The sequence below is a fragment of the Pleurodeles waltl genome, chromosome 8 (assembly GCF_031143425.1).
Source record: "Pleurodeles waltl isolate 20211129_DDA chromosome 8, aPleWal1.hap1.20221129, whole genome shotgun sequence".
Classification (NCBI taxonomy): Eukaryota; Metazoa; Chordata; class Amphibia; order Caudata; family Salamandridae; genus Pleurodeles; species Pleurodeles waltl.
This window is the reverse complement of record NC_090447.1, coordinates 33,629,849-33,654,727: the sequence shown is the minus strand read 5'-3', so window position 1 is coordinate 33,654,727 and position 24,879 is coordinate 33,629,849. Positions and strand designations below refer to the sequence as shown.

General features: G+C 47.0%; 1 protein-coding gene across 2 annotated transcripts in view; it reads right to left on the bottom strand.

Moving 5' to 3' along the window:
- APBB1 (amyloid beta precursor protein binding family B member 1) overlaps nt 1–24,879 on the bottom strand; it is a 254,045-nt gene that overhangs the window by 31,510 nt on the left and 197,656 nt on the right. For both annotated transcript variants that reach the window (XM_069203665.1, XM_069203666.1), the window contains 2 exons: nt 16,661–16,744; nt 13,570–13,685 (listed from right to left, as the gene is read on the bottom strand). In XM_069203665.1, coding sequence (XP_069059766.1) covers nt 13,570–13,685; nt 16,661–16,744 — 200 coding nt within the window. The remainder of the gene's footprint in view (nt 1–13,569; nt 13,686–16,660; nt 16,745–24,879) is intronic.

Below are 24,879 nucleotides of genomic sequence, written 5' to 3'. Positions count from 1 at the left end.
ACCGGCCCTGAGCTGCTGGTGTGGTAACTTTGGGGTTGCTCTGAACCCCCAACGGTGGGCTACCTTGGACCAAGAACTGAACCCTGTAAGTGTCTTACTTACCTGGTAAAACTAACAAAAACTTACCTCCCCCAGGAACTGTGAAAATTGCACTAAGTGTCCACTTTTGAAATAGCTATTTGTGAGTAACTTGAAAAGTATACATGCAATTGAAATGATTCAAAGTTCCTAATGTACTTACCTGCAATACCTTTCAAACAAGATATTACATGTTAAATTTGAACCTGTGGTTCTTAAAATAAACTAAGAAAATATATTTTTCTATACAAAACCTATTGGCTGGATTTGTCTCTGAGTGTGTGTACCTCATTTATTGTCTATGTGTATGTACAACAAATGCTTAACACTACTCCTTGGATAAGCCTACTGCTCGACCACACTACCACAAAATAGAGCATTAGTATTATCTATTTTTACCACTATTTTACCTCTAAGGGGAACCCTTGGACTCTGTGCATGCTATTCCTTACTTTGAAATAGCACATACAGAGCCAACTTCCTACAGAGGTGCTTCACACCTCCCCCCCTACAGGAACTGTTACACCTGGCAGTGAGCCTCAAAGTCTGAAACCTCAGATTACAGTGCCCCAGGGCACTCCAGTTAGTGGAGATGCCTACCACCCCCTCCCCCCAAGGACAAAGCCCCCCTTTTGGCAGCAAGTCTGGCTTGAAAATTAGGGAAAACAGGGAGGAGTGACCACCCCAGCCAGGACCACCCCTAAGGTGTCCAGAGCGGAGGTGAACCCCTCCCTGCAGAATCCTCTATCTTGGTTTGTAGGACAGGGACCAATAGGATTAGGTTTGTGCCCCCCCCCCACCCCCCCAAAGGGAGTGGGCACAAGGAGGGTGTAGCCACCATCAGGTAGAGTAGCCATTGGCTACTGCCCTCAGAGCCCTAAAACACCCCTAAATCTAGGATTTAAGGGCCTCCCTCAACTCCGCTCACCAGATTCCTGGCAATCTGACAAGAAGGATTGCTTAGCTGAAACCCCAAGCAGAGGAAGAAGGAAGACGACAACTGCTTTGGCTACTGGCCCTTCTCCTGCTTCAAAGAACCTGCAAAAGACCATTGACATGTCCAGCGGGACCAGCGACCTCTGCCCTACTCCAGAGCACTGCCCTGCACCCAAAAGAACCAAGAACTCCTGAGGACAGCGGCTCTGTCGAAGAAAGACCTACAACCAAGGACTCCCACCTCACTCCGGATGTCTGAGTCCTAACCCCTGTGCACCCGATGCCCACAGCCCGTGTCCAGGTGGTACACCCAGCAAGAGAGGGTTCCCAGGCGATTGCGAGCAAGTGCCCACCCTGGGTTGACCTCTCCACCCCTCCACCACGATGGCTGCAGAGGGAATCCCGAGGACCCCCTGATCGTGAAGCTCCGGACGAAGATATTCAACGCCTAAAGACTCACTGCACCCGCAGCCCCCAGGCCTTGGAGAAACCGACACCAGTGCATTTTTGTTCAGCAGGCGGCCCTCCTCCCTGTCTGACCGGTGATGTGCCCAAGACACCCCCCCGGACTTCGCGTGCAGCCTTTGAGTGACCCCTCTGGGGTCTCCTATTAGACCAGCATTGTGAACCCACCGACCCATTTGCACCCTGTACCCAGCCGCCCCTGTGCCGCTGAGGGTGTGAATTTGGTGCCTACTTGTGGCCCCTCCAGTGCTCCTTCTAACCCCCCCCGGTCTGCCCTCCAAGCCGCGGGTACTTAAACGCAGACAGGCCTGATTCGGATTACCCATGTTACAATTGCTCATCTTTGAACTCTGCACCCAGTCGGCCCGTGTTGCTGGTGGTAGGTGTTTGAGGTTAACTTGAACACCAAACGGTGGACTTCCTAAAACTCAGAGACTAAAACTGTAAGTGTTGTACTTACCTGTAAAACAATCTAACATTTCTTCCCCCCAGGAACTGTTTATGAAAATTGCACAGAGTCAATTTTCAAAAGATTATTGCCAATATTTTAAAAACTGTATAATTTATCGATTTCAAAATACTATTGATACATGTGTGAAATACGAATCTATTGAAGTACTTACCTTAAACTTGAATCTTGTGGTTCTATAAATAAACTAAGAAAGTATATTTTTGATATACAAAAACCACTGGTCTGGAGTTAAGTCATTGATTGTGTGCTTCTTCCATTTTCTGTGTGTGTACAACAAATGCTTTGTACTACCCTCTGATAAGCCTAACTGCTTGACCACACTACCACAAAAGAGAGCATTAGTATTATCTACTTAAGCCTCTGGAGAACCCCTGGACTCTCTGCACACTGTATCTCACTTTGATATAATGTATACGGAGCCAGCTTCCTACACACTATTATTACCATGTGCTGCGATATCAGCAGCATCAAGCGCACATCTAATGGAGTTGTTAGATATTGTCTGTCCCTCATTTACAATCTATACCCCTCTTTGACGATGTTCCTCCGGTAGGTATTGTAAAAGTTCCCCCATAGCATCCCAGTGAGCTCTGACATATCTAGAGAGTAGAGCTTGAGCATTGGCAATTCACCAATGATCAGCTGCCTGAGCTGCTACTCGCTTCCCTGCAGCATCTAATTTTTTACCCCTTGTGTGAGAAAGTAGCCTCTTTCTAGCCTTGTTACCCCCACTTTGGGCCTGTTAGTGAGTGTATGTCAGGGTGTTTTCACTGTCTCACTGGTATCCTGCTTGCCAGGGCCCAGTGCTCATAGTGAAAACCCTATGTTTTCAGTATGTTTGTTATGTGTCACTGGGACCCTGCTAGTCAGGACCCCAGTGCTCATAAGTTTGTGACCTAAAGGTATGTGTTCCCTGTGTGATGCCTAACTGTCTCACTGAGGCTCTGCTAACCAGAACCTCAGTGGTTATGCTCTCTCTTTACAAATTGTCACTAACAGGCTAGTGACCAATTTTACCAATTTACATTGGCTTACTGGAACACCCTTGTAATTCCCTAGTATATGGTACTGAGGTACCCAGGGTATTGGGGTTCCAGGAGATCCCTATGGGCTGCAGCATTTCTTTTGCCACCCATAGGGAGCTCTGACAATTCTTACACAGGCCTGCCACTGCAGCCTGAGTGAAATAACGTCCACGTTATTTCACAGCCATTTTACACTGCACTTAAGTAACTTATAAGTCACCTATATGTCTAACCTTTACCTGGTAAAGGTTGGGTGCTAAGTTACTTAGTGTGAGGGCACCCTGGCACTAGCCAAGGTGCCCCCACATTGTTCAGGGCCAATTCCCCGGACTTTGTGAGTGCGGGGACACCATTACACGCGTGCACTACATATAGGTCACTACCTATATGTAGCTTCACAATGGTAACTCCGAATATGGCCATGTAACATGTCTATGATCATGGAATTGCCCCCTCTATACCATCCTGGCATAGTTGGCACAATCCCATGATCCCAGTGGCCTGTAGCACAGACCCTGGTACTGCCAAACTGCCTTTCCCGGGGTTTCACGGCAGCTGCTGCTGCTGCCAACCCCTCAGACAGGCATCTGCCCTCCTGGGGTCCAGCCAGGCCTGGCCCAGGATGGCAGAACAAAGGACTTCCTCTGAGAGAGGGTGTTACACCCTCTCCCTTTGGAAAATGGTGTGAAGGCAGGGGAGGAGTAGCCTCCCCCAGCCTCTGGAAATGCTTTCTTGATGTGCCCAATTCTGCATAAGCCAGTCTACACCGGTTCAGGGGATCCCTTAGCCCTGCTCTGGCGCGAAACTGGACAAAGGAAAGGGGAGTGACCACTCCCCTGACCTGCACCTCCCCTGGGAGGTGTCCAGAGCTCCTCCAGTGTGCTCCAGACCTCTGCCATCTTGGAAACAGAGGTGCTGCTGGCACACTGGACTGCTCTGAGTGGCCAGTGCCACCAGGTGACGTCAGAGACTCCTTCTCATAGGCTCCTTCAGGTGTTGCTAGCCTATCCTCTCTCCTAGGTAGCCAAACCCTCTTTTCTGGCTATTTAGGGTCTCTGTCTCTGGGGAAACTTTAGATAACGAATGCAAGAGCTCATCCGAGTTCCTCTGCATCTCTCTCTTCACCTTCTGCCAAGGAATCGACTGCTGACCGAGCTGGAAGCCTGCAAAACTGCAACATAGTAGCAAAGACGACTACTGCAACTCTGTAACGCTGATCCTGCCACCTTCTCGACTGTTTTCCTGGTGGTGCATGCTGTGGGGGTAGTCTGCCTCCTCTCTGCACTAGAAGCTCCGAAGAAATCTCCTGTGGGTCGACGGAATCGTCCCCCTGCAACCGCAGGCACCAAAAAGCTGCATTACCGGTCCCTTGGGTCTCCTCTCAGCACGACGAGCGAGGTCCCTCGAATCCAGCAACTCTGTCCAAGTGACTCCCACAGTCCAGTGACTCTTCAGTCCAAGTTTGGTGGAGGTAAGTCCTTGCCTCCCCACGCCAGACTGCATTGCTGGGAACCGCGACTTTTGCAGCTACTCCGGCCTCCGTGCACTTCCGGCGGAAATCCTTTGTGCACAGTCCAGCCTGGGTCCACGGCACTCTAACCTGCATTGCACGACCTCCTAAGTTGTTCTCCGGCGACGTGGGACTCCTTTGTGCGACTTCGGGTGAGCACCGTTTCACGCATCCTTGTAGTGCCTGTTTCTGGCACTTCTCCGGGTGCTACCTGCTGCTGAGAGGGCTCCTTGTCTTGCTCGACGTCCCCTCTCTCTCCTGACGCAATTTGCGACATCCTGGTCCTTCCTGGGCCACAGCAGCATCCAAAAACGCTTACCGCACGATTTGCAGCTAGCAAGGCTTGTTGGCGTTCTTTCGGCGGGAAAACACTTCTGCACGACTCTCCAAGGCGAGAGGTACCCGTCCTCCAAAGGGGAAGTCTCTAGCCCTTTGCGTTCCTGCGGAAACCTCAGCTTCTTCTGTCCAGTAGAAGCTTCTTTGCACCCACAGCTGGCATTTCCTGGGCATCTGCCCATCTCCGACTTGCTTGTGACTTTTGGACTTGGTCCCCTTGTTCCACAGGTACCCTAGATTGGAAATCCATCGTTGTTGCATTGTTGGTTTGTGTCTTTCCTGCATTATTCCCCTATCACAACTTCTTTGTCCTTTGGGGAACTTTAGTGCACTTTGCACTCACTTTTCAGGGTCTTGGGGTGGGCTATTTTTCTAACCCTTACTATTTTCTAATAGTCCCAGCGACCCTCTACAAGGTCACATAGGTTTGGGGTCCATTCGTGGTTCGCATTCCACTTTTGGAGTATATGGTTTGTGTTGCCCCTATCCCTATGTGTCTCCATTGCATCCTATTGTAACTATACATTGTTTGCACTGTTTTCTAAGACTATACTGCATATTTTTGGTATTGTGTATATATATCCTGTGTATATTTCCTATCCTCTCACTGAGGGTACACTCTGAGATACTTTGGCATATTGTCATAAAAATAAAGTACCTTTATTTTTAGTATAACTGTGTATTGTGTTTTCTTATGATATTGTGCATATGACACTAAGTGGTACTGTAGGAGCTTCACTCGTCTCCTAGTTCAGCCTAAGCTGCTCTGCTAAGCTACCATTATCTATCAGCCTATGCTGCTAGACACCCTATACACTAATAAGGGATAACTGGGCCTGGTGCAAGGTGCAAGTACCCCTAGGTACTCACTACAAGCCAGTCCAGCCTCCTACACCTTGTCAGGAGGAGGTGTCTCTCCTGTTCATTGGCTATTAGCTCTTTTCCTTGCAGCAGATGCCACAATAGAGTCCGGAGGAATTTGTGTCTTTATATATAGAGGATTAGGGGGTGCAGCTTTATACTTTTTATCAACTCTAGGAGTGATAATCCTTGCCCTAAATATTTAAATTATTTAAATATTTCATCTGCATGTCTAATCATTCCTGGTACCATTGGAAGAAACTCTCTTCCTCTATGGGGTCAGTGTACATATTACACTGTGGTATGCTGCTGCCCTTGCTATCACTTGTTGATATGATGAGGAATCCTCAGGAGGTGAGGGTCTGGCTGGGTAAAGATCTGGATAATTGGGTGTAATGTGATCTGGATCACACTCATCCCATGGGTCTTGCTCGTCTAATGTTTCCCCTATATCTTGTGACCCCCCCCAGGTGGTGAACTAGTTGCTGTGAATCCTAAATGAGTAGGAGATGCTGGTGGAGTATGTTGTGGAGAGGTAGGTAAAGGTGGAGATGTTTAGAGTATGAGAAGAAGTATTTTCTTTAATAGTCTTCTTCAGAGGTGCAGAGGAATCAAAACTTTCTTCAAAAGTTAATTTCCTCTTTAGAAGTGGCGGAGGTGATACTATAATCCACCATGTTCCTTGCAGAATCTGAAGTCGGCGCTGTCTAGCGTCCGTAACTCCCAAAATTGGTTCCACCTGTGGTGTAGAAGATGTTACAGACTGTCCAGAGTCAGTTTGAGTCTTTTGAAGTTTTTTTCAGTTCTGAAGTTTTTTTTTCAGATGGAAAATTTTCAGTGCCGAAATTGTAGCTGTTGGCAAGGCTGGCTGGGAGTCAGAGGTCATCTTTTTCTTGACAGTTGCCGTTTCAGGGCCTAGATACACATCTCAGAGGTGAAAGGCGGTCCCTTAAGGTTGTGACAGTGATGCCAAATGGCACGTGGTTACTCAAAGTTGATGCCACTTCACGTAGTTCTCAAAATGAATCACATAAGTCTTCAGGGTTATTGCTCCCAGCTTGGTCAGCATGGAGCACCATACTGAACACAAGTTGGTTTCTTCCTGGTGCTTCACACACCAACAACATGGCTGGGCTTTATTATCTTTCCCACCATGATCAAGAAGGCAGCGTCAAAGCTCTAGGCAGACTTATACCATCTCCAGGAAGCTGTGCAGTCTTCCAGGGACGTCTCCTCACCAGTGGGAGTCTCGCTCCAAAACTTGGTCTCACAGCAGCTCTTTGAGCACTCTGTGGAGCACTCCCTTTGTTGGTCAAGGTGAACTTGGAACTGGCACAAAGGGAGACGATTTAGTCCCACATTTAGACTAATTTTGGAGACCAGCAGTGGATCCAGTGTCCAAGGTCCTGGAACAAGTTTCACATGGCTACCTTTCAAATGCCATTTTCTGGATGCAGTGCAGTCAGAGCCTTTGTGCAAGGTGAGGATTCTCGCATCAGTTAATGATTCCAAGCAGGAGTTTCCAACAGATGGGCACAATGAAGTGTGAAGTTTCTGCACAAGGATATCATTAGCCTTCATAATGAAGCAATCATGGGCAGCTACAAGGGCAGGCCTTGCCTAGAAACATCCTTACCTTTAGCAAAAGTGTGAGGAAATGAGGTGTATTATATGGTGTGGTTGTGTGACATCATAGTGTAATACACTCACCAACTCCTTCCGGACCCTTAGCTTTCGTTTGTCAAAACTTCAACTTAACCCTGGGTAGCTATGGCTCTCAGCAGCAAGGTTTACATAAAGGAACAAGTGTAAAGAATATAAACAGCACTAAAACAATTGAAGAAGCAATAGACAGGACACCGAAGAAATCCAACTCCAGTTTATAAATAGGACTACATCTTTACGTATTTTTAGAAACCACAATGAAAAAGATCCACTGGAAGGTTCCTAAGATTTAGATTTTACAACGTATAGTAAATCGAACCACACCACTGAACTGCAAATAAGCACTGGCAAATTCAACAAATTTGACACAGAGAAACCATTTGGTTAAAAAGTTGGGAAAGTAGTAATTCGGTCAGTTAGAGATAACTTGCAGCAACCAATTTTGGCAGTGTGTCAGACAGGGGGGCCCTCTGTAACAGTTACAGCCACAGAAGAAACAGCCTAAGCATTTCCAGGCGCTTTATCCTCGTCTAATGGATTCCTATGGGAGTGGTCCTGATGCTGAGGATACATGATGCTTGAAGGTGCTCAAGGATGTGACAAGGTCGACAGAGGAACTTCTGCAGGGAATCCTCGGCCCACAAAGATGAAGAGGGGTCCTGGACACAGGTTGTGCTGTCTTACGAGGTCCTGTCCGAAGTCCAGTTGCACTGGTGCTGCACAACCATGGGGAGTGGCAATCAGGGAATCTGGGCTACCACTCACCCTTAACAGGCTTCTTCTGCTGTTATGTCCTATTGCTGCCAACAGGAGGAGAATCAGTTGCCCCTTGGAGTCTCTTTGCTTTGGCTGGGCTCTGGAGAAGACTTCTCCTGGAGCAGGACATAGCAGGCTCAGTCCACGTCAGTGCAGCCTCTCTTTGACAGGAACTTGGTGCAGCAGGGAAGTCTGTCTTCGGTACTTCTTCCAGTCCAGTTCAGATCAGAGTCCTGGGTGCCCTATTAACGCACAGAAAATGCCCTCAAGGTAGGATGCCCTTCAAAGGCGGCTTCAGCTTTGAAGCTTGTCTTTTGGGCCAACACCCGTGTGGCTTCCTGAAGGAGGCAGGTAACACCTGTTGTCCCTTTTCCTGGGAGTCGTTAGCACATCTCCCCAGGAGGGCAGAAATCTATCTCAGGCTCAAGCTCCATGTGCAATCGTTAAGGGCACAGGAGATTGAAGGCAACAAAGTGGTAACTTAGTAAAAGCCTCACACTGTAACTTGTCACATTAATTTCTTCTTGAGAACCAAGTCGGGCTTAATGTAATAGGTTATTGTTACCTTGAAGCATCATCTTTTGCCACACGGCTCAGGAGTTAGCACACTTGAGTCAGCGTGTAATCCTGCACTTGCCAACGATGTGACCAAGTCTTTCTACAGTAAAAACAACAGTTTAGTGTGTGTACTGTCAGAACATGCACAACTCATGTTCTGCCTATGACATATGCTTTAGGGTTAGGTAGGCCTGCCACAGAGGTGACTTACACATGTTTCCGGGGGACCTTGGACTTTGCCATGGATTTTAAATGGCAAAGTCAGACTAGTAGTTTGAAAATGTCCTACTAGTCTGCAATGGGTGACTGGGAGACTCGTTTTACTCTTGCACCCCCAGATTGGCACAATCAGTGCTGCAATCCCTGGGGTTGGGGGAATTCTCTAACTTGCAGGCCCTGAGTACCATATGCTAGTGACTTACAGTTAAGTTAACCTATGATGATTGGGTACAGGCAATGTAACATACACGTTTTGGGGTCAGGGCAGTGGCATGGAGGGGCCCAGGGACTACTGAGAGTTCCATCACCCCCGCGACTTCAGCTTTCACGATGTCTTTGACCTGACCAGACAACTGACATATTTTACTTTTGACAGGTAAGCTGTCACTGGTGTCCAAATTAGGGGTACACCATGTTGTTAGACATGAGCTCAGAGAAAACAGTCTAGCAGACTGCTCCAGTAACTGATAGCAGTCCTTTTGTTGCTGTTGTCAAGGTGGAGGAGAGAACTACTCCTTCCACACTCATATCTTGGGCATTGGAGGATAAGAGGTCTGGAAGGGGTTTCACTTTTCTCAGCCTTGCCTCAATCAGTCACCATCATCATGGTGATGTCTGTCCTGTTATGGTGCAACTTGAGGCTGTTCACATGGATAGCCCTGGGAAGGGTCCTGGGGAACCCAAGTTCACTATGTGGATGACCCCTTCTCTATGATGAGGTATGGCTCAGTCTACTTGTCCTGCACTGCTCTGGAAGCCACTGGCTTAAAGACCCACACCAACTGTCCTGGGTGCTACTCGACCATGGAGGACTTTTGGTCATACCAGTGCTTCACAAGCTCCTGGTTGGCCATCAGGTTCTTATTTGCTTTTTTCATATACTTAGCCTTCCTAGAGCGAAGGCCAAGTACATAGTCTCCTACATCCTGCTTTGGTTTCTTCATGGGCCTCGCCTGACCTTCTCTAACCAAGCTTAATGGACCTCTTACAGGGTGTCCAAAAAGCAGCTCAAAAGGACTGAAGCTAACTCCTTTTTGGGGGAACTCCTGGTAGGCAAATAGCAGGCATGGGAGAAGGACATCCCATCTCCTCCTGAGTTTCTCAGGTAACCCCAGAATCATGTCTTTCATGGTCTAGTTGAACCTCTCAACTAGACCCTTGCCTTGGGGATGGTAGGAGGTGGTGGCATTTTAAGCCACACCACACTCATCCTACATAACCTCCAGGGACGCAAATATAACATGTGTGCCTCTATCTGAGATTACCTCCTTAGGGAACCCAATTGTGGTGAAAATACCCAGAAGGAGTCTAGCCACTGCAGAGGCAATGACTGTCCTAACGGGAATAGCTTCTGGATATGCGGCGGCATGGACAACTACCACCAAGATAAGCCTATTACCTGAAGCTCAGGTGGATGGGAGGGCGTCACCAGGGGGGCCGACAAGGTCACTTCCCACCTTCTCAAATGGGGTCCCCACCACGGAAGTGGGATCAGTGGGGGCCTTTTGGCATGCCCCCAACTTTGCCACTGGCCTAGCAGGTGACAGCGAAGCGACAAAACAACTTGACCTTTTCAGACATCTTGGGCCAGTGCAGAGTAGCCTCTCCCAGGTCTTGGTCTGCACCAGGTGTCCAGCTAAGGGGATATCAAGGGTCAGGTTATCACCTGTGCCCAAGAAGAGGCTTTAAGATCATTGCCCAGCAGACACTCCAATAGCATGGCAGGGGAAACAGCTAATTACTTTAGGCCAGTAACTCCTCCCTGTAGGAAGATGGCTCTTTAGGTATTGGACTAAAATTAGGTACACTGTGCAAAGAGTCCAAGCAATCCCCAGAGGTATCACAGAGGCACAAATGACATCCCAAATGCTTTCTTTTTGGGTAGTGTGGTTGAGCAGTTAGGCATGTCAAAGGGTAGTGGTAAGCTTGTACGGCACACACTCATGCAGTAAGTGAGACATACACTCAAAGAAACCTGACACCAATTTATAAAAATGACATACTTTTATTTCAACTCTGATACCAAGATCACTAGAATCAGATGAGTACTTTTGAGGTACAGATTTTTTGAATTTTAAAAAGTTGACAGTGCTATTTTTGTGTGCAGTAATGTTATCGTATGGGGGAAATTCATATACTGCATTTGGACACTTCACAGCGACTTACAGGACTGTTCTCTGAGACTTAAGGTGAGTATGGGGCAAAGTCCAAGGCCACATCAACAGGTCACCTCAGGAGGCTCTGGGGCATCCAGGTGGAGAGGAGTGTTATGGTGTTGGGTGTCCCATTCACTTAATGGGAATCAGTCTGGTTACAAAGTTGCTGCAGAGCTGGACTGAAAGGTAAGTCCAGGGGAACTCACAGCGTGGCTCAACCCTTGAGGTCCTCAGGCACGTGGGGCCACCGCCGGTCCACTCCTCCTCAGGCTGTAGGGTGCAGGTGCAGTGTTTTTTTCTGACATTGGGTACGGTGCTGGAGTTCCTTGCGGTTGCAGGGGGCCCGCAGAAACAGTCTGCAAGTGTGGACTGGAGTTCCAGTCCGACCAAGCCAACAAGTGGGCTCAGGTCTCACAGGGCGTGGAGGCACCCTCGGTTCTCTTCTCCTCGATCCGGGGCAGAAGGGTACAGAGGTGCCCTGAAGCATTGGGTCTTTGTCTCCTGGTCACTCATGGCTGGACAGAGGTCTGCAGCAACAGGCTTCAGACCCCATCGTGAAGTTCACAGTGGGTGCACTCAAGGTGGGCTTTGTTTCTGGAGAACCTGGGGACCACACTGACACCATAGGCCTACTTCAACATGGGCTAGGAGGCTCGGGTGCACTGGTGATGTCCGGCGTCGGGTTTCTGACGGTCCGGGTCCTCAGGTCTTTCTGAGGTTCCTGTGGATGCAGGGGAGCAGCTCCTCTACTCCAAGGGAGTTCTCCCTGGCGATTTGCAAATGGCAGCTCTTCCAGTTTCGTGGAGGCTTCAGCTGCAGGACAGGTCAGTTGCTCCTCGAGGGTCAGGTGCTGCAGGCAGGCCAGCAGGGTTGGCACCAAGTCAGTCTTGCTCCTTCGTTCTCGGGTACAGGAGACTTTTTGTCCACTCCTTTTGTGTCCAGTGAATATCTGAGAATCTGGTATCACTGGATCCCCTAAATACTCAAATTTGGAGGCAATAAGGGGAGTGAAGCGTAGTAGCCAATGGGCTACTTACCCTTGGGGTCACTACACCCCTTAGATGACTACTTCCTATGGGGAGTGGGCATCACCCTGTACAGAGTTCCTACGTTCCACCACACGCAAGATGGTAGCTCTTCCTAAGTTGTGCCAACTTCAGGCTGGCCACCCTAGGGATATGTCCAGTTTAGAAATGCGACGCCTCTTGCATAGCTAATTTTCCCACCTGTCCAGTTGCCAAATGGGCCCTGGGGCAGGGGGGTTTGCATCTTCCTCTGCGGAAGGCCAGATCTGCATACTAAAGGAAGTGAGCTTCTTTGAAGCTCCCTATCTTGGGATGCAGATCATCCAGTGGGGAGGGGTGAGCAACTACCCAGTCGGGACAGGTCTTTGTTTCTGTCCTATAGAGGGCAGAGGCTCCCACCCTGGGAGGTCAGATTATCATCTGTTGGTGGCAGACTGGCCAGAGCCGGTCAGTGAGCTCACCAGTAGTTGGTACATTTTTCAGGGTGCACCTCTGAGGTCCCCTCTGGGGGGATGTATTAATAAATCCATCACTGAAATCAGTAAGGGTTTAGTAATAAGAGATGTTTGATACCAAACATCCCTACTTTCAGTGAAGCCATCATGTAGCTGGGTAACTCGTATTGACCAGTGTCCAGCACATGTATTTACAATGGCTTCCCTGTTCAATTACTATGTCTAAGAAGCAACAAAGACCTAGCAGGGGCATAACTGCTAGGGTAGATAGGTCCTCGTATGTACTATAATGCCCCCTGCCTTAGGGATGTAAGACCTGCTGTAGGGGTGATTTACAAATATTACATGCAGTGTTTAGGGGACATGGCACACAAATGTGTGCCAGATCGTGTTTTCACATTTGGGAGTACCTTGTCACGCAGCCAACAATGACAGTCTGCATTTGTTTGGTGCTGAGTCCCTTAGAGTGGCACAAGACATGCTGCAGCTCTTAGAGGCCCTCTTCAGTACTGATGCGCTAGTTACCAGTGGTACCATGTACTGGGGTCTTAGAGGTGCCAAAGGGCCTGATCCCTTGGGGATGAAGTGACCAGGTGTCTTGTTTTAGGGAAGGGGCACTGGCACTGGGGGCCTGGTTAGCAGGAACCCAGTGCACTTCACTCAAAGTTGCATCAAAAACCCAGGCAAAGGGGGTGGGGGACTGAAACCGGAGCCCAGCTTCCTACACTCACCACTTAGTCAACCACAGAGCCATAGGGTGTGATTCTCTGACATTGTCAACCCTGACAATCTCAAGAACTTCCTATTGCAGGATTTGATCCACTAAATGACACTGCTCAATAAAGAAACTAAGTAGCAATCACCAGGAAAGACATATACTACGGATTTACATGGGATTCATCCATCATTTGGAGGACCAACTTCCCATGGTAAGATGCACAGCACTGAGGCGTACTAACCACTGCAGGTCGATGTTCAGATTCATTCACTAGTGAAAGAATTTGCAGATAAGGTTTGATCATAAATAGACAGAATTTCACTACATGCATTACCTGCTCATGCAAGATGGTGAGAGTTGCAGATGCCACATTAACATTTACTGGAGTCCAATCCAGTCTGCTGCTGGTCGACAGCTCAGTTTCCAATGCAGTGTTAATGATATCCATGCCTGTAAATGGTGGAAAGAAACATGAATGAAACAAGGTGTGATGATTTTCACACCTAACTGTCTGGGCTATGGTGAGAAGCCGGCTATCAGGTAGCTCTTACAAACAAAACAGGGCATTAGCCTTCCCTGTGCAAATTAGGATAATTCTGAGCACAGTGAATTTATTTCCCTGACAGTCGTGCTGCCATGCTCTACAGTTCATTAAGTAAGTTGACAACAGAACAAAACCAAACGACTACCGCACTAGTAACTAGTTACGCGACCCCCAGCTGAAATCTTAAGCCTTGATAAAGTCCCATAGTGGACGAAACACGTGTCGGCTGAATACAGATGAACTCTATTATTGGCTGAATACGGATGAACTCTATTATTTCTTTGCAATTGGGGCTGAATACGGATGAATCTCAGCCTCCGTCCTCAAACTGGATGAAGACATCATCTTTCAGTTATTTCTTTGGAATGGACATCTTTTGCTCATCTCACTACTATATGAGATCTGTATATTTTTTCTCCAAAGAGGGGATTCAGTACTTATTGGTTGATGTGACAATTTTTTGTTGGTGATTACATTTGATTTACAAATAGGTCATGTACCATTGAATATTTTGATTGTCAATTGTGACACTGTTCTCCTTTCTATTCCTAATATTTTCCATATTTTTCTACGTTCACATTAAATCTTATATTTATGATACATTCAATCATTCAATCATGAGTCTCATTGACAATCTGTCAAATTGATCAGGCACTATATTGATATCACCTTGATAGGTACATATTATTTGTCATTTTTATATATTTATTGGGTCAAAAATGTTGCAATTTGTTTGATATATTAATTGATGCCCTGTGTGCTCCATTCTTTTTCTAATTAATGCTCTACAGTTCCATAGGATGCCATTGATGCAGGATGGAAGAGCAAAATATTGTTTGTACAGAAAATGTAATAAGGGGACTGTAATAACTTGCAAGTATGGAGGTTGCAGGCGACCTCTGCCCTTTCCTCTTGATCTAAGATTCAGAAATCACACATGATGGTGGGAAGTAGTAAGATTTTAAAGAGAAGGGAGTATAAAATATTCAATTTACCTTGAGCTTCTTTTTTAATTGCATGTGTGAAAGGCAGCTGTTTTGTATTGTGGGCCGAGAGCACTTTCACAAATTCTGAGTCTCAGTGGGAACCAGCAATGAATACCCACTAACAGCAGTAAAAACCCAGAATAGGTGCTGTGGGGGCAGCATCACGAGACTGCAAGAAGACTGATCCCAGGTATGGGCAAATGCATATTTGGCCTATCTAGGAAAGAAAGTGCCTGACAAGTAGAGACACAACCACGGCTATTCTTTTGATTGGCAAAGAAACAGATGGAGGATGGCAGCTCATCCAGATTCCCCCTGCAGAAAGGTTAATACATGGGAACCACTAATTTCACTACTGTGGAAGGAATCGGAACCCTATAGGAGGGTTCTCTGGGGGACCCCTGAAGATATCTTACCGGGATGCAACAAAGAATTGTGGGGCAGGAGCTGGTTGTAACTTTTGTACAAACGTTGCTCAGTGAGTTGAACCATACTGAAATTCCTAAATTATTACTCAAAGCTCAGGAAATTCTCACTGTATAAAATAATAGTAAATTCTGAACTTTTTTGATTTTGCAGGCAAAATCTAGTTTTTTATTCATTCTTTTTATAAAGAGATAAAAGTGAGTAATTAAATAGAAGTGGGGTGGGGGGGTGGGGGGTGTATGTTATTGTGTCCATATTTTTGACCAACTTTGGTTCCCCCCGACTGTTGTTAATTGGCCGTTGCATTATTAAGGAATTTAAGCATCTTACAGACACCATCCACTTAATCAAAACCAAAAATATGACTTACTGCAATGGACTGACTTGCACAAAATGACTCTTGATGCGCCTTTCATCATGTGTGGGTCCTCCTTTTTTGTGTGCAAATGATGTATTTTGTTATATTTTAGGTGGGCAATAAAGTTGCACACATGCCCATATACAATCTATTTACAAATTAATAGTAAAGATGTAAAAAATGTTCAAGTGGCACCTCTCCTGAGATTCACACTGGCAAGCTCTGCCAACCATGGAGGTCCAAGAATAAAAAAGTCATGCAATGGAGTGTTGGCTTGTAATCAGGGCGAAATGTGGTGAAATTGTCCTTAACATTAACCCTTAAAGAAATCCCAGGTTTGATGGCACCTTTTCCAATCTCCAGGAGCACTTCAGATTTGGGCATGTCAAACCCCTGTAGACAGCTATGGAAAGGGGAGTCTGTTTCAGGTAGTACCAACCCAGAGGCTTTTGAAAGGTTTTGTGCAAACCTTGGTGAACGTCAACAGAAGTCTCTGCCAACATTTAAGCAGCAGGCCCAAGAAACCTGTGTATGCGTTCTGAAGCGTCACACCCTGTATTCAGTGAGGGAGTGCTGCAGAAGGCCCCAAGTCTGGGATGTTTCTTCGCTACTTCACAACTCGTGTTTCGAGACTTACTATACGATTAATTTTGAGGACCGATGGGGGAGCTCAGTCAATGTCATGAACAAATGCTGCTGCATTCGAATATTGGGTTATCAGAATAATACGTGCTGGGGGCACAACTCGCAAAGGTTAGATTAACCATCTATACGAATGCACCTGTGCGATTCAGCAGGTGCCTGATCAGAACTTTTAAGGGTAGTACTAAGGTCTACTGAGATACCTTTTCATTCCTGCTGGGGTGGGGCTGCTAAGAGGCCATGAGCCAGAAAGAAGACCACTGCACTACAGTGAAAGGCAACCTTCACTTTCATCTTGGAAGGCAATGTGAGCTGCAGCACTCTGGCAGGTCCTAGGTTTTAGAAACAGAGAATATAGTGCACATCCCCGCAGCTCGAGGGAGTGTTTTTGTGCAGAGAGCAGGTGAAGCTGCCAAAATGAATACTGTTCCAAGTTTCAGATGAAAATGTTACATTATTTTGTACGTACCTACAGGCTTGCTGACAGCAATGTTTCCCATATAAAAGACCTGGAAGCGCTGGACCAACTCGTTCTTCGGAGCAGGGAACTCGACTGGAAAAAAAGAAGAGACATGTAAGCAGCGCTTTGCCAAGTCCATCTTAAGGGGTGATGGATGGAGGGTCTACAGTCCCAGTTCCCCTGGAGACGGGCAGGCCTATTTCTTAAGATGTCTAGTGACATTTTGCTGCCCTGGCAGTCCTTCAGTGGGGAAACAATGTCATCAGGCGCGGGATGGATAAAAATAAAAGAACCAGGCAAGATTTACGCATGAAACACGTAGAGAAGGCTCCAAGCAGCAACATCGTCTCTCAAAATATTCAATCCGTGCAAAGCTTGCACGGTAATGAAATTCCACATTTTGAGACTGACCAGTTAAGTCACCAGACCTTTAACACAGACATGCAAATGTAGATGTGTGCAGGTAGTAAGGGACAACCTGACCTATAAATTATATAATTTTACTAATGATCAGTCTTAACAGCACAAGCTTGCATCTTTCTGTCCTTCCATGAACCTGAAGTAAAACAGTGACAGCTGGACAAGAAGAACATGGCTGCTTGTTATGCACATGTTACATTATTATACTGGTGCCGATACGGACAATCCCTGCAGGTGTTAGACTTTCATCTTTGGTGTGTGGGGATCTAGTGGTTAGATGTTATAAGGCAGCATCTGCCGACGTGCAGGGTTCTATTCATTAGATGTTACAAGGCAGTATCTGCAGGCGTGCAGGGTTCTATTCATTCAATGCTATAAGGCAACATCTGCGGGCGTGCAGGGCTCTATTCATTCAATGCTATAAGGCAACATCTGCAGGCGTGCAGGGTTCTATTCATTCAATGCTATAAGGCAACATCTGCGGGCGTGCAGGGCTCTATTCATTCAATGCTATAAGGCAACATCTGCAGGCGTGCAGGGTTCTATTCATTAGATGTTACAAGGCAGCATCTGCAGGCGTGCAGGGCTCTATTCATTCAATGCTATAAGGCAACATCTGCAGGCGTGCAGGGCTCTATTCATTCAATGTTATAAGGCAACATCTGCGGGCGTGCAGGGCTCTATTCATTCAATGCTATAAGGCAACATCTGCAGGCGTGCAGGGTTCTATTCATTAGATGTTACAAGGCAGTATCTGCAGGCGTGCAGGGCTCTATTCATTCAATGCTATAAGGCAACATCTGCGGGCGTGCAGGGCTCTATTCATTAGATGTTATAAGGCAGCATCTGCCGACGTGCAGGGTTCTATTCATTAGATGTTACAAGGCAGCATCTGCCGACGTGCAGGGTTCTATTCATTAGATGTTATAAGGCAGCATCTGCCGACGTGCAGGGTTCTATTCATTAGATATTACAAGGCAGCATCTGCGGGCGTGCAGGGCTCTATTCATTCAATGTTATAAAGCAACATCTGCGGGCGTGCAGGGCTCTATTCATTCAATGCTATAAGGCAACATCTGCAGGCGTGCAGGGCTCTATTCATTCAATGTTATAAGGCAACATCTGCGGGCATGCAGGGCTCTATTCATTCAATGTTATAAGGCAGCATCTGCCGGTGTGCAGGGCTCTATTCATTCAAGGTTACAAGGCAGCATCTACGGGCGTGCAGGGCTCTATTCATTAGATGTTATAAGGCAACATCTGCGGGCATGCAGGGTCCTATTCATTAGATGATATAAGGCAGCATCTGCAGGCGTGCAGGGCTCTATTCATTCAATGTTATAAGGTAGCATCTGCGGGCGTGCAGGGCTCTATTCATTCAATGTTATAAGGCAACATCTGCGGGCATGCAGGGCTCTATTCATTCAATGTTATAAGGCAGCATCTGCCGGTGTGCAGGGCTCTATTCATTCAAGGTTACAAGGCAGCATCTACGGGCGTGCAGGGCTCTATTCATTAGATGTTATAAGGCAACATCTGCGGGCATGCAGGGTCCTATTCATTAGATGATATAAGGCAGCATCTGCAGGCGTGCAGGGCTCTATTCATTCAATGTTATAAGGTAGCATCTGCGGGCGTGCAGGGCTCTATTCATTCAATGTTATAAGGCAGCATCTGCGGGCGTGCAGGGCTCTATTCATTAGATGTTACAAGGCAGCATCTGCCGACGTGCAGGGTTCTATTCATTAGATGTTATAAGGCAGCATCTGCCGACGTGCAGGGTTCTATTCATTAGATGTTACAAGGCAGCATCTGCGGGCGTGCAGGGCTCTATTCATTCAATGTTATAAAGCAACATCTGCGGGCGTGCAGGGCTCTATTCATTCAATGCTATAAGGCAGCATCTGCCGGTGTGCAGGGCTCTATTCATTCAAGGTTACAAGGCAGCATCTACGGGCGTGCAGGGCTCTATTCATTAGATGTTATAAGGCAACATCTGCGGGCATGCAGGGTCCTATTCATTAGATGATATAAGGCAGCATCTGCAGGCGTGCAGGGCTCTATTCATTCAATGTTATAAGGCAGCATCTGCGGGCGTGCAGGGCTCTATTCATTCAATGTTATAAGGCAGCATCTGCGGGCATGCAGGGCTCTATTCATTAGATGTTATAAGGCAACATCTGCAGGCGTGCAGGGCTCTATTCATTCAATGTTATAAGGCAGCATCTGCGGGCATGCAGGGCTCTATTCATTAGATGTTATAAGGCAACATCTGCAGGCGTGCAGGGCTCTATTCATTCAATGCTCTAAGGCAACATCTGCAGGCGTGCAGGGCTCTATTCATTCAATGCTATAAGGCAGCATCTGCAGGCGTGCAGGGTTCTATTCATTAGATGTTATAAGGCAACATCTGCAGGCGTGCAGGGCTCTATTAATTCAATGCTATAAGGCAACATCTGCAGGCGTGCAGGGCTCTATTCATTCAATGTTATAAGGCAACATCTGCGGGCGTGCAGGGCTCTATTCATTCAATGTTATAAGGCAACATCTGCGGACATGCAGGGCTCTATTCATTCAATGTTATAAGGCAGCATCTGCCGGTGTGCAAGGCTCTATTCATTCAAGGTTACAAGGCAGCATCTACGGGCGTGCAGGGCTCTATTCATTAGATGTTATAAGGCAACACCTGCAGGCATGCAGGGTTCTATTCATTAGATGATATAAGGCAGCATCTGCGGGCATGCAGGGCTCTATTCATTCAATGTTATAAGGCAGCATCTGCGGGCGTGCAGGGCTCTATTCATTCAATGTTATAAGGCAGCATCTGCGGGCGTGCAGGGCTCTATTCATTAGATGTTATAAGGCAGCATCTGCAGGCGTGCAGCGCTCTATTCATTCAATGTTATAAGGCAGCATCTACGGGTGTGCAGGGCTCTATTCATTAGATGTTATAAGGCAGCATCTGCAGGCGTGCAGGGCTCTATTCATTCAATGTTATAAGGCAGCATCTACGGGCGTGCAGGGCTCTATTCATTCAATGTTATAAGGCAGCATCAGCGGGCGTGCAGGGCTCTATTCATTCAATGTTATAAGGCAGCATCTGCGGGCGTGCAGGGCTCTATTCATTAGATGTTATAAGGCAGCATCTGAGGGGCGTGCAGGGCTCTATTCATTCAATGTTATAAGGCAGCATCTGCGGGCGTGCAGGGCTCTATTCATTCAATGTTATAAGGCAGCATCTGCGGGCGTGCAGGGCTCTATTAATTCAATGTTATAAGGCAACATCTGCGGGCGTGCAGGGCTCTATTCATTCGATGTAACAAGGCAGCATCTGCAGGCGTGCAGGGCTCTATTCATTAGATGTTATAAGGCAGCATCTGCAGGCGTGCAGGGCTCTATTCATTCAATGTAATAAGGCAACATCTGCGGACGTGCAGGGCTCTATTCATTCAATGTTATAAGGCAGCATCTGCGGGCGTGCAGGGCTCTATTCATTCAATGTTATAAGGCAACATCTGCGGGCGTGCAGGGCTCTATACATTCAATGTAACAAGGCAGCATCTGCGGGCATGCAGGGCTCTATACATTCAATGTAACAAGGCAGCATCTGCAGGCGTGCAGGGCTCTATTCATTAGATGTTATAAGGCAGCATCTGCGGGCGTGCAGGGCTCTATTCATTAGATGTTATAAGGCATTATCTGCGGGCGTGCAGGGCTCTATTCATCATTTGTTATAAAGCAGCATCTGCGGGCGTGCAGGGCTCTATTCATTCAATGTTACAAGGCAGCATCTGCGGGCGTGCAGGGCTCTATTCATTCAATGTTATAAGGCAGCATCTGCAGGCGTGCAGGGCTCTTATTCATTCAATGTTACAAGGCAGCATCTGCGGACGTGCAGCGCTCTTATTCATTCAATGTTACAAGGCAGCATCTGCAGGCATGCAGGGCTCTATTCATTCAATGTTAGAAGGCAACATCTGCGGACGTGAAGGGCTCTATTCATTAGATGTTATAAGGCAGCATCTGCCGGTGTGCAGGGCTCTATTCATTCAACGTTATAAGACAACATCTGCAGGCGTGCAGGGCTCTATTCATCATATGTTATAAGGCAACATCTGCGGACGTGCAGGGCTCTATTCATTAGATGTTATAAGGCAGCATCTGCAGGCGTGCAGGGCTCTATTCATCATATGTTATAAAGCAGCATCTGCGGGCGTGCAGGGCTCTATTCATTCAATGTTACAAGGCAGCATCTGCGGGCGTGCAGGGCTCTATTCATTAGATGTTATAAGGCAGCATCTGCAGGCGTGCAGGGCTCTATTCATTAGATGTTATAAGGCAGCATCTGCAGGCGTGCAGGGCTCTTATTCATTCAATGTTACAAGGCAGCATCTGCAGACGTGCAGCACTCTTATTCATTCAATGTTACAAGGCAGCATCTGCAGGCATGCAGGGCTCTATTCATTCAATGTTAGAAGGCAACATCTGCGGACGTGAAGGGCTCTATTCATTAGATGTTAAAGGCAGCATCTGCCGGTGTGCAGGGCTCTTTTCACTCAACGTTATAAGACAACATCTGCAGGCATGCAGGGCTCTATTCATCATATGTTATAAGGCAACATCTGCAGGCGTGCAGGGCTCTATTCATTAGATGTTATAAGGCAACATCTGCGGACGTGCAGGGCTCTATTCATTAGATGTTATAAGGCAGCATCTGCCGGTGTGCAGGGCTCTATTCATCATATGTTATAAGGCAACATCTGCGGACGTGCAGGGCTCTATTTATTAGATGTTATAAGGCAGCATCTGCCGGTGTGCAGGGCTCTATTCATTCAATGTTATAAAGCAACATCTGCGGGCATGCAGGGTTCTATTCATTCAATATTACAAGGCAACATCTGAGGGCATGCAAGGTTCTATTCATTCAATGTTACAAGGCAACATCTGCGGACGTGAAGGGCTCTATTCATTAGATGTTATAAGGCAGCATCTGCCGGTGTGCAGGGCTCTATTCACTCAACGTTATAAGACAACATCTGCAGGCGTGCAGGGCTCTATTCATCATATGTTATAAGGCAACATCTGCGGACGTGCAGGGCTCTATTCATTAGATGTTATAAGGCAGCATCTGCCGGTGTGCAGGGCTCTATTCATTCAATGTTATAAAGCAACATCTGCGGGCATGCAGGGTTCTATTCATTCAATGTTACAAGGCAACATCTGCGGGCGTGCAAGGCTCTATTCATTCAATGTTACAAGGCAGCATCTGCGGGCGTGCAGGGCTCTATTTATTAGATGTTATAAGGCAGCTCTCTATCCATTAGATGCTATAAGGCAGCATCTGCAGGCGTGCAGGGCTCTATTCATTCAATGTTATAAAGCAACATCTGCGGGCATGCAGGGTTCTATTCATTCAATGTTACAAGGCAACATCTGCGGGCGTGTAGGGCTCTATTCATTCAATGTTACAAGGCAACATCTGCGGGCGTGCAAGGCTCTATTCATTCAATGTTACAAGGCAGCATCTGCGGGCGTGCAGGGCTCTATTTATTAGATGTTATAAGGCAGCTCTCTATCCATTAGATGCTATAAGGCAGCATCTGCAGGCGTGCAGGGCTCTATTCATTCAATGTTATAAAGCAACATCTGCGGGCATGCAGGGTTCTATTCATTCAATGTTACAAGGCAACATCTGCGGGCGTGCAAGGCTCTATTCATTCAATGTTACAAGGCAGCATCTGTGGGCGTGCAGGGCTCTATTTATTAGATGTTATAAGGCAGCTCTCTATCCATTAGATGCTATAAGGCAGCATCTGCAGGCGTGCAGGGCTCTATTCATTCAATGTTATAAAGCAACATCTGCGGGCATGCAGGGTTCTATTCATTCAATGTTACAAGGCAACATCTGCGGGCGTGCAGGGCTCTATTCATCATATGTTATAAGGCAACATCTGCGGACGTGCAGGGCTCTATTCATTAGATGTTATAAGACAACATCTGCGGGTGTGCAGGGTTCTATTCATTCAATGTTAGAAGGCTGCATCTGCCGGTGTGCAGGGCTCTATTCATTTAATGTTTTAAGGCAGCATCTGCGGCTATGCAGGGTTCTATTTGTTAGATGTTCTAAGGCAGCATCTGTGGGCGTGCAGGGCTCTATTCATTTAATGTTCTAAGGCAGCATCTGTGGGCGTGCAGGGCTCTATTTGTTAGATGTTATAAGGCAGCATCTGCAGGCGCGCAGGTCTATATTCTTAAAATGTTCTAAGGTAGCATCTGAGGGCGTGAAGGTGGGCTGGGCTCCACTCAGGTCAGGCAGTGCGCAGGCATGAGGGGTTCTACTCATTAGAAGTGAGGCAGTGACTGCAGGTGTGTATGGCTCTACTCATTAGACGTGAGGCAGTGAAAGCAGGTCTGCAGGGTTCTATAAATTAGAACTGAGGCAGTAACTCCAGGTATGAAGGATATGTAAGGCAGTGTATGCAGGGTTCTACTCAAACGTGAGCCCGTGTTTGCAGGTGTGTATGGATCTATTTATTAGACGTGAGGCAGTGTCTGCAGATATGTACGGTTCTATTAGAACTGATGCAGTGTCTGCAGGTGTGTATGCTTCTATTCATAAGATATGACGTAGTGTCTGCAGGTGGTGTACGGTTCTATTCATTAGAAGAGAGGCAGTGTTTGCAGGTGTGTTCAGATCCATCGTTAGATGTGAGGCAGTGTCTGCAGGTTGTGCTCGGACCCATCATTAGATGTGAGGCAGTGTCTGCAAGTGTGCTGAGCTCTCTTCATTAGACGAGATGCAGTGTCTGCAGATGTGAGCAGCTCTATGTGATGCAGTGTCTGCAGGTGTGTACAGTTCTATTCCTTAGACGTGAGGCAATGTCTGCAGATGTGTACTGCTCTATTAGATGTGTCGCAATGTCTGCAGATGCGTACAGTTTTATTCATTAGATATGACGCAGTGTCTGCAGGTGTGTACGGTTCTATATATTAGACATGAGAATGTCTGCAGATGTGTACAGCTCTATTAAATATGACGCAGTGTCTGCAGGTGTGTATGGTTCTATTCATTAGAATTGACAGTGTTTGCAGGTGTGTATGTTCTATTCATTAGATATGACAGTGTCTGCAGGTGTGTATGCTTCTATTCATTAGAAGATGCAGTGTCTGCAGGTGTGTATGGTTCTATTCATTAGAAGAGAGGCAGTGTTTGCAGGTGTGTTCAGATCCATCGTTAGATGTGAGTGTCTGCAGGTGTGTAGGGCTCTATTCATTATATCTGAGGCAGTGCCTGCAGATGTGTTGGGCTCTATTCATTAGATGTAAGGCAGTATCTTCAGATGTGCACGACTTAGATGTGACGCAGTGTCTGCTGGTGTGTACGGTTCTATTAAATAGAAGTGAGGCAGTGTCTGCAAATGCATACGGCTCTATTCATCAGACATGAGGCAGTGTCTGCAGGTGTGTACGGCTCCATTCATTAGAAGTGAGGCAGTGTCTGCAGGTGTACAGGGTTCTACTCATGAGATGTAAGGCAGTGTCTGCAGGTGTGCTGGCCTCTATTCATTAGACATGAGGCAGTGTCTGCAGCTGTGCAGGGTTCTACTCTGAGGGTGGAGCAGTGTTTGCAGGTGTGTACAGTTCTATTAATTAGACATGAGATGGGTACAGATCCACTGTTAGATGTGATGCAGTGTTGGCGGGCATGTATGGCTCTATTCATTAGAAGTGATGCAGTGTCTGCAGGTGTGTATGGTTCTATTCATTAGATGTGAGGCAGTGTCTGGAAGTGTGTACGGTTCTATTTA